Source organism: Tamandua tetradactyla, chromosome X, assembly GCF_023851605.1.
Source record: "Tamandua tetradactyla isolate mTamTet1 chromosome X, mTamTet1.pri, whole genome shotgun sequence".
Taxonomy (NCBI): Eukaryota; Metazoa; Chordata; class Mammalia; order Pilosa; family Myrmecophagidae; genus Tamandua; species Tamandua tetradactyla.
The window spans coordinates 147,395,350-147,405,777 of NC_135353.1; the positions used below are offsets into that span (position 1 = coordinate 147,395,350).

At 43.3% G+C, this 10,428-nt stretch overlaps 1 protein-coding gene across 3 annotated transcripts; it reads left to right on the forward strand.

Annotated features, from left to right (window-relative positions):
- The first annotated feature begins 768 nt into the window (after positions 1 to 768).
- On the forward strand, positions 769 to 3,265 carry LOC143670311 (melanoma-associated antigen B1-like). Of its 3 annotated transcripts, none has more exons than XM_077145018.1 (3): positions 769 to 855; positions 1,598 to 1,718; positions 1,805 to 3,265. In XM_077145018.1, the coding sequence occupies exon 3, from the start codon at positions 1,812 to 1,814 to the stop codon at positions 2,844 to 2,846; it is 1,035 nt and encodes a 344-aa protein (XP_077001133.1). In that variant the 5' UTR covers positions 769 to 855; positions 1,598 to 1,718; positions 1,805 to 1,811; the 3' UTR covers positions 2,847 to 3,265. The 3 variants fall into 3 exon arrangements, with proteins under 3 accessions (XP_077001133.1, XP_077001131.1, XP_077001132.1); XM_077145016.1 differs by having other exon boundaries at positions 1,598 to 1,697; XM_077145017.1 differs by having other exon boundaries at positions 778 to 848; positions 1,598 to 1,697.
- Positions 3,266 to 10,428: the final 7,163 nt, after the last annotated feature.

Genomic DNA, 10,428 nt, shown 5'->3' on the forward strand with positions numbered 1-10,428 from the left:
ACTAAAATAGAATAGCAAGTATCACAGTGAATCATAAACAATTAGGAGAGGGGCTCATTTTTTTTAAGCTTTTGAGGACTGCCTCTGATAACAGCCAAAGGAGTCCCCAGGAAGAGCTTTCAAGTCAAAGACCCCTCTCAATTTCTCCTTGGGGGTCTTGATGGCCTTGGTTAGGTTGGGGTTGACTTAAATCAGAAAAGGGAGAAATCTTAGGCCCTGCCAGATGACAGTATGAGGTTCTTCCACAGACCAGGAAGAAGGGGACCCCACAAAGTCTGCAACCCTTGCCTGCAATCAGCTCTGATAGGCCCAAGCAGAAACAACCATATGAGATATACCTGTACTTCCACATCAGAAGACTCAGGAAGTCGAGGTTTTTGATCTGAAGAGACAGCAAGGTATCATGGCATGCTAATCCAGGTCTGAGGGAAATCTTTCCCCTCCCCCTCCATAATAGAGAACGCTCCCAGAGAGCCCTGCCCCTACTGTCATTCTTGTGAAGCCCTAGGCACTGCTGCAAGGCTCAGGATCTCTATTTCTTCCACATGGAGGCATCTCAGGAAGCGAGAGCTTTAATCTGAGCAGGGTTGACTGGGTTCAGCAGATGAAGTCCCAGAGCCAGCCAGGAGTAAATGAAAGGCCTGTGTGTGGGTTGGGAAAATCTCTTTCTCCCCACCAAGAGTGCGGGCGGCGCAGAGCCCCGCTCTTCCCATCAGTCCTAGCAAACCCCAGGTGGGGTGACCGGAAGTGATTTGCCTGGACTTCCGCCTTGGCCAGCGGTGGGCCTCGACACCTTTGCGTGAGAGGTGTGGCCTCCGGTCAAAGGGAGGAGCCCCAGGAGAAAGCAGGTGCGAGGTGAATATCCTGAGTTAGAGCTGCGGAAACCGGCCTCACTCAAGAGCTGAGGCCCCACAGGTCCCCGTGTAGTACTGCTCCCTGCCTGCCCCCGTCCCACCCCAGGGCCCACCGGAGCCATGACTGTTGAGCCCAACGGTCCTTCACTTCCGACTCTGGGTCTAGGGGAATAAAAGTGTTTGTTTGAGACTGGTATATTCAGGTCAGCAGAGGAAAATTTCCCAGATGGAAACAAGGAGGGGACCCGGAGTGAGGACTTGGGGGGTACTTTATATCTCAATGCGGAAGGGACGATAAAGATCCCCACCCCACAGCTGCGGGAGGCCCCGGGAGGCCCCGGGAGGCCCCGGGAAGGTCGGCGAGGCTGCAGGATTGAGGCGCCCCTTACTTTTTATCAGGAGTCTCAGGGAGGGGGAAAACATTGGCTAAGGGTGCGCCTGCCAAGGGTGTGGGCTGAGCTGTCTCTACACTTCCCCCTGACGTGCCTTAGGGAATTTCCAGGTGTCAATGTCAAAGCAGCAGTGGGGAGGGGTACCAAATCCTGCGGACAACTGATAAGATTGTATGTGAACTGAGAGGATCTACACATGCGCGCGCACACGCACACAAACACACACACACACACACACACTCTGTACCCTCCATAGCAGGGGTCTTACTGCCTGATTTTTGCTGTCACCTGAATAAGCTCCAATGAGTTTGGCACGCTGCAGCCTAAGACACACAGCAATTACTTCCGCAGGGTCCTCAAGGGACAGGCTGACCAGGAGAACGAGACCTTGAGGGTTCCTAGAGCAGTGACCTCAAGGAAACCTGCACAGCTGGTTTTCAATACAGACCAGGTGATTATCTTCCTGCTGAAGGTGTGCACATCCCCACATCCTTCCTCCTCCAGTGGGCCCACACCCCTGTCCTCCTACCCACATTCCTGCCTGTTGTCCCTTACCAGGTTCATCATGCCTCGTGGTCAGAAGAGTAAAATCCGGGCCCGTGAGAAACGCCGCCAGGCCAAAGGTGAAACCCAGGGTATTGAGGGTGCTCAGCCCACTCCAGCAGAGGAAGAAGAGTCCACTCCTTCCTTCTCTCCTGGTTTTGGGGGTACTCTCCAGAGTTCTCCTGCTGCTGGCATTTCCCAGGGGTCTCAGGCAGCCCCATCCCCTTCCACTTCCACTAAAGCTCTTTCTTGCCCAAGATCTGATGATGGTGCCAGGTGCGGAGATGAGAAAAGTCCAAGCTCCTCTCAGGTTGCATGCTATGATGAGAGCTCGCGTAAAGATCCTCTAACCAGGAAGGCGAGTATGTTGGTGGAGTTCCTGATGGAGAAGTATAAATCGAAGGAGCCCATCACCAAGGCAGCCATGCTGAAGATTGTCAACAAGAAGTACCTGAATCTATTTCCTGAGATCCTCAGGAGAGCCACTGAGCGCCTGGAGCTGGTTTTTGGTCTTGAGTTGAAGGAGATAGATCCTAGTGGTCAGTCCTATTCCCTTGTCAGCAAATTAACCCTCACCAGTGAAGGGAGTCTGAGTGGTGAGGATGGCTTGCCAAGGACGGGTCTCCTGATGACCCTCCTGGGGGTGATCTTTATGAAGGGCAACCGTGCCACTGAGGAGGAGATATGGGAATTCCTGAATGCATTAGGGGTTTTTGCTGGGAAGAAGCACTTAATCTTTGGGGAGCCCAGGAAGCTCCTCACCAAAGATTTGGTGGAGGAAAAGTACCTGGAGTACCGCCAGGTGCCCCACAGTGATCCTCCACGCTATGAATTCCTGTGGGGTTCAAGGGCCCATGCTGAAACCACCAAGATGAAAGTCTTGGAGGTTTTGGCCAAGATCAATGATACCGTCCCTAGTTCCTTCCCTGACCTGTATCAAGAAGCTTTGAGGGATGAGCAGGAGAGGGCTGGAGCCAGTCTTACAGGCAGGATTGGCACGATGACCCTGGCCAGGGCACGGCCCAGAGCCTTGGCCAGCGACTTCTCCCACAAGTGAAGCGTGAGGGAGATATTTCAGTGTGGGGTTGAAAAGAGCAGTCAACCTTCTAAGTATTGGAGGGCCAAGGTTGGGCTGGGGGGATCAAAGTTAATCTTCTTTATTTTCATCTTCTGTAAGAATAATTTGTTGGTTTATCTTTGTTCTTTGTCAGATGTTCTTTTTAATAGAAAGTTTATTTAGCTTTAGAATTTAAGTTTGTGAATGTAATGGATAATACATTTATTGCTATTTATCAGTTTTAATACTGTATGTTTTTGCGTTTGTGAAAAAAAAAATTTGAACAACCTGCAATGCTTTTTGTTGTTTCAGAACAGGATAACCTGGCATTGATGTAGGGATTTTCATGGAAATGTGAAAGGATCCCACAGTAAAATCGTGGAGATCACAAAATGGTGAAAAAAAGAGTAATTCTTAGTCTGCCTTATTCATTTTATTCTTTGTTTGTTAAATTAAAAGATATATATCTTTTTTTGCCTAACTTATTTAAGGATGTATGAGAAATGAAATCTCAATAAATCTTAATAAATCTTGCTCACTGTCTCTTTTATTTTCCAAACTTAAATGGAGGAACTGTTCTTTGAAAAGCTTCCTGCTGTTACTGGGAATGGTAAGAAAAAGAAGTCTGACCCACAGCCATAAAATTTTAGTCCTGATGCAGAAGTCATATGGGAAAATTTGAGATATTCTTTAGTATCTGAAAGAAAAGTAAAAAGAATGGGTGAAGAGATGGGTGTTTCAGATGAGAATAGTTAAGTGTAAATTCCCTGAAGCAAGGCAATTTGGGGTTGTATGAAACTGAAAGTCCCTGAGGGAGGGCATTTTAAATTAAGCTGGGTGGTGGGTTAAGTGAGGCCGGGGGAGTGGTGGGCCGGAGTCAAATCCTGAGATGGTGTGTCTCAGAGTTGAGAGACAGAACTCCGTAATGGCAAACTGCTCTTAGAAGTGATTTGGGAACTGTAGATAAACTAGGAAGAAACCTCCACCTGGAGCAGGATTGGAAGGTCCCCTTTGCCCTTGTCCCAGTGCACAAATTGGATGCTATATGACATCATCTCCAGGGGGTTTCTTAGATAGTGGAGGTATGTTCCCTTGAAGTGAGATGCTCAGAAGCCACTGGGCTGCCTCTTTTTGCCTGGTCTGGTAGAACCAGAACCCACATCACTAAAATTTCATTTAATTAGGATGTCTTGAGTGTGATTTGACACACTCTAAGAGAGCCTCAGTTTTGACTGGTGATGAAAAGAATGAAAATAGGGGTCATTTGGATGTGAAGGCAGCAGGAAAGAGGGAAGCTGTGGATCCTCGACCCAAATAGGAGCTTCGATTTGCATTCAGCTGAAGACAGCTCCACACCCCATTAAATAACAGATGCACTAGTCTCTGCCATTCATTAGAGACCCCAATATTTGCCAGTCATCTTGCCAGGTACATTATATACAGTACATATTTTTTCCAAAAGTCCTACAAGATAGGGCTTATCCAATTCCCTCCACAGATCCAATAGCTGGTATGTGACAGATCTGTGACTAGATAGACCCATGGTTAAGTTTGTCTAGACCCCACTCTGTTCCACTCCTTTCAGCCTGAGGCTGACTACTTCTTAATTCCTCTTTCACTACTCCAGCATGTTTTACACAAGGGATAAAAAGGACTCCGTTGACCAAAACACTAAAGAAGGAAGGTTAATATGAGAAATAAAATTGGGGGGATTGTCTGTGAACTTCATCATCTAGGATTCTGCTGCCCTTAGCCCCAGGGTTTCTTGAGAACTGTCTATGCCCAGAGGCTGGCATTTTGTCCAGCTCCAGCTCTGTCCCATATGCCCACACCCTTCCCCTAGGGCTTGCCTAGTGTACCCTCCTGTCCAAACTGGACCCTAAGCTGCTGGCCAGCTCTTCACTGCCCCCTCCTCTGAAGGATGTGCACTGCTCCCAGGAGAACAGACAGCCCAGCATCACCTGTCCTCGATCTGACTCAGAGCATTCCACCTCCTTGGCAGGCACTTCCTTCACCCTGGAAGCCCTCTGGTAACACAGACCCTTCAACATTGGTCATGGAGATCTAGACCCACTGAGTGACTCCACTACAATCTCAAAATATTTTCCTTATGGGCTGGTAGGTAGTTTGATTTGGCACAGAATCTACTAGCTTGGGAAAATAACCCTGTAGATAGGGAGTGGAATTGAAAACCACCCTGGTATTTGTAGTAGCGTTTTAAAGGTGTGCCTTTTCCACAATAGGCTCCTGATCACATACACCAATGAGTGAATTTATGCAGGCGTTCAATAAGCAAAAACCTCCCTTGTAAGTGAGGGAATGCCATGAAAATCACTGTGTAGTATACATCTACTGAGGCTGAATTCTTGAAAACACCAAGTCCTTCTACAAGGTGAAAAAAAAATGACCATAATTCCTCTGCCTCTTATCTTAGTCCTGGCCCCAGAAGAAAACCCTGATTTTTTTGTGTGTGCCTACTTGAACCAGAAAGAGTTCTGCATGTTCAGCCATGTTGAGTGTAGCAGAGAGTCAGAAAATATATTGCTCCTGTACCAATAGGAAGGAGAACATTCTCATCCTACTGAGATGGAAATTTAGTGCAAAAGTCAGTGCAGAAAGGGACTATTGAGTGAAGATGATAAAGATTCCCTGCTGAGCTTTTAGAGGAACCTTTTGAAAATTCGATGTGGTTCTATATTAGGAAGCTCTTGACAGGTGGTAGGCTCTGAAAAATGTTGCAGAATAGCAAGGCAAATTGAGATTTCTCAGAAACAGGAAATAAAGAGATTTGTTTCCATAACAGATTCTAATACTTGCTCTTTATCTGGCACCAGCTATGTGACAATTGATGGGGGAGAGAGCAAGGGTTCATCTACCTCCTGTCTTGCTCTCCTTTCTGAGTTCATGGGGACACTATATTTTCAGGTCACTTGTAGTTACAAAGAGTCATGTGACTATGTTTGGCACAGAAATATTAGCAGAAGTGATGTTTGTCAGTCAAAGCCAAGACATTTGAGAGCCACTTAGTCATCCCCATGCCTTCTGTCTGTTCAGTAGCAAACATGGACACTCCATATTTAGATGTGGAACCACACGGAAGCAGCTTAGATAAATCCCTGGGTTACTTGGGCAGAGAGGCCCTGAGCCTGGGTGCATTTTAGGTGCACACGAAATAAGCTTTTGTGGTGTTAAGCTGTTCAAATTTCAGGTTTTGTCTGATGCATCAGCTAGCAGTTACTTTATCTGACTAACACACAACTACTGCATCTGTTGTCAGGCTTATTTAAATATTGTGATTATAAAGACAACAGTAGATATATACTTGAAGCAAAAACTAACAATATTGAAAAAGCACAATTGCCTCCTTTTAGTGTTGCTAGTAAATTTGGCATCCTCCTTAGTGATGAACACAATTAGCATCTAGCGTGTATTATTTTAAATCTGATTTGGGGGTTTTTCAAACTTTGATACTATAAAATATATGGTGATTTTCCAACATGTATGGTGTCAGGGAAAATCACAGACACCTGTTAAGCTGCCATTGCCCAGCCCGCACCTAGCCCTACCTCCTACTCTGTGGAAGTCACAAACACAGGCTAAGCGGCCATCCTCAGGTCTTCTGCTGCCTCCACCTCCTTTTCTATTGTGTGCCATTCTACAACCTGGGGGAGATGGTAAGTCTAAAGAAAAGGCCCTGCCAGACCTTAAACCTGGGACAAGCAGCCCCAGATGCTTTTCAGAGTAGGTTATCTCAGTTACAGCACCCACCGCCACCTCCGCCACCTTCCCCCTTCGCAGGTGGATAAAACCCACACTCAAACAGTCTAGACTGGGGTCTCTTCTCTGGGAAATTGAAGTGCGGGGAACTGCCAACTCTCTACCAGGTTGACCCCAACCCAGGGGAGATTTCGGCCAGCCCAGAAGACTGACCATGAGAGTCCTTTCCCCTGCTCCTTTGGACTCTTTGTGTTAGGTAAATGACAAGGAGATGGCCTTTTCTGGACTCTATTCTGTACAATTAAGGCATCATTTGTTGAAAGTTTCTATTGTGCCTTGAAAATCCACTCCACATATGGATTAATTTTTCTTTTTTTTCTGTCTAAAACGGTATATTTTTTATCTTAGACATTGTAATTTGCACCTCTTGAAGTTCCTTTTGGATGTTTTTTATCTTCCATGTCTCTAACATGGCTAATCTTTCCTCTTATTTCCTGAAAATATGGAAAACAGTTGTAATAACTCTTTAGATGTCTTTGTCTACTCATTCCATTCCCTGTAGCATATTTAGATCATTTTTGATCCATTATTCTCTTCACTATTTGATATTTTCTTGCATCTCTGCAGGTCTGATAATTTTTTATTGGGTGCCAAATATTGTGAATTTTGCCCTGTTCACACTTATTCAGGACTCTTGGGCTGGATACTCTTTTTTTCCATTGCATACATGCCCTTAAGCTTTGTTCTGGGGCTTAGTTAAGTTACCCGCAAACATTATGATCTTTTTCAGTTTTTGCTTTTTTTAAGCTTTGTTGGATGTCAACACTTTAACACAGGTCTAGTACAGAGGCAAGACACTTCAGTGTACTCTTCCTGATGCAATAGGAATGGTACGATTTTCCACTCTGACTAGTGGGAATAGAAGTATTTTCAGCCCTGTATGGGCTCTGACGTTCCCTTTATAGCTACCCTCGGGTACTTTGTGCTGCGAACTCTAGCTGCCTCAAACTCCTCAGGCCCTCAGCTCCAATCACCTGTTTTCACCTGAGTTCCCCCTCACTGTGCTTGAGCTCAAGGTAAAGCGGGATATTATAAAAAAAGAAAACTACAGACCAATCTCTCTAATGAATATAGATGCAAAAATTCTCAACAAAATTCTAGCAAATTGAATCCAGCAACACATTAAAAGAATTATACATCATGACCAAGTAGGATTCACCCCAGGTATGCAAGGATGGTTCAACATAAGAAAATCAATTAATGTAATACACCATATCAACAAATCAAAGCAGAAATATCACATGATCATCTCAATTGATGCAGATAAGGCATTTGACAAGATTCAACATCCTTTCCTGTTGAAAACACTTCAAAAGATAGGAATACAAGGGAACTTCCTTAAAATGATAGAGGGAATATATGAAAAACCCACAGCTAATATCAGCCTCAATGGGGAAAAACTGAAAACTTTCCCCCTAAGATCAGGAACAAGACAAGGATGTCCACTAACATCACTATTATTCAGCATTGTGTTGGAGGTTCTAGTCAGAGCAATTAGGCAAGAAAAAGAAATACAAGGCATCAAAATTGGAAAGGAAGAGGTAAAACTATCACTGTTTGCAGACGATATGATACTATACGTCGAAAACCCGGAAAAATCCACAGCAAAACTACTAGAGCTAATAAATGAGTACAGCAAAGTAGCAGGTTACAAAATCAACATTCAAAAATCTGTAGCATTTCTATACACTAGCAATGAACAAGCAGAGGGGGAAATCAAGAAACGAATCCCATTTACAATTGCAACTAAAAGAATAAAATACCTAGGAATAAATTTAACTAAAGAGACAAAAAACCTATATAAAGAAAACTACAGAAAACTGCTAAAAGAAATCACAGAAGACCTAAATAGATGGAAGGGCATACCGTGTTCATGGATTGGAAGACTAAATATAGTTAAGATGTCAATCCTACCTAAATTGATTTACAGATTCAATGCAATACCAATCAAAATCCCAACAACTTATTTTTCAGAAATAGAAAAACCAATAAGTAAATTTATCTGGAAGGGCAGGGTGCCCCGAATTGCTAAAAACATCTTGAGGAAAAAAAACGAAGCTGCAGGTCTTGCACTGCCTGACTTTAAGGCATATTATGAAGCCACAGTGGCCAAAACAGCATGGTATTGGCATAAAGATAGATATATCGACCAATGGAATCGAATAGAGTGCTCAGATGTAGACCCTCTCATCTATGGACATTTGATCTTTGATAAGGCAGTCAAGCCAACTCACCTGGGACAGAACAGTCTCTTCAATAAATGGTGCCTAGAGAACTGGATATCCATATACAAAAGAATGAAAGAGGACCCATATCTCACACCCTATACAAAAGTTAACTCAAAATGGATCAAAGATCTAAACATTAGGTCTAAGACCATAAAACAGTTAGAGGAAAATGTAGGGAGATATCTTATGAAACTTACAATTGGAGGCGGTTTTATGGACCTTAAACCTAAGGCAAGAGCACTGAAGAAAGAAATAAATAAATGGGAGCTCCTCAAAATTAAACATTTTTGTGCATCAAAGAACTTCATCAAGAAAGTAGAAAGACAGCCTACACAATGGGAGACAATATTTGGAAACGACATATCAGATAAAGGTCTAGTATACAGAATTTATAAAGAGATTGTTCAACTCAACAACAAAAAGACAGCCAACCCAATTATAAAATGGGAAGAAGACTTGAACAGACACCTCTCAGAAGAGGAAATACAAGTGGCCAAAAGGCACATGAAGAGATGCTCAATGTCCCTGGCCATTAGAGAAATGCAAATCAAAACCACAATGAGATATCATCTCACATCCACCAGAATGGCCATTATCAACAAAACAGAAAATGACAAGTGCTGGAGAGGATGCAGAGAAAGAGGCACACTTATCCACTGTTGGTGGGAATGTCAAATGGTGCAACCACTCTGGAAGGCAGTTTGGCGGTTCCTCAAAAAGCTGAATATAGAATTGCCATACGACCCAGCAATACCGTTGCTAGGTATCTACTTAAAGGACTTAAGGGCAAAGACACAAATGGACATTCGCACACCAATGTTTATAGCAGCATTATTTACAATCGCAAAGAGTTGGAAACAGCCAAATGTCCATCAACAGACGAGTGGCTAAACAAGCTGTGGTATATACATACGATGGAATATTATGCAGCTTTAAGACAGAATAAACTTATGAAGCATGTAATAACATGGATGGACCTAGAGAACATTATGCTGAGTGAGACTAGCCAATAACTAAAGGACAAATACTGTATAGTCCCACTGATGTGAACGGACATTCAAGAATAAACTTGGAATATGTCATTGGTAACAGAGACCATCAGGAGTTAGAAACAGGGTAAGATAATGGGTAATTGGAGCTGAAGGGATACAGACTGTGCAACAGGACTAGATACAAAAACTCAAAAATGGACAGCACAATACTACCTAACTGCAATGTAATTATGTTAAAACACTGAATGAAGCTGCATCTGAGCTATAGAAATGATGATCATACATCTATGTGATGATATTAAGAATTACTGATTGCATATGTAGAATGGAATGATTTCTAAATGTTGTGTTGGTTAATTTTTTTTTAATTAATAAAAAAAAATACTGGATGATAGCAATTGACATTAAGTATGCCAAAGACAGTTATGATGCTCAATTGTATTTCTAATTACTTTTATCAAGAAAGTTCTTTACAAGATTCGTATTCCAAAGTGTTAGCCTACACTCGCTTTACTAATCCAATATTTGTTTTCCTATTTGTCGATAAACCAACTCAAAGTGTTGGATAGAGATTTAGAATTCATG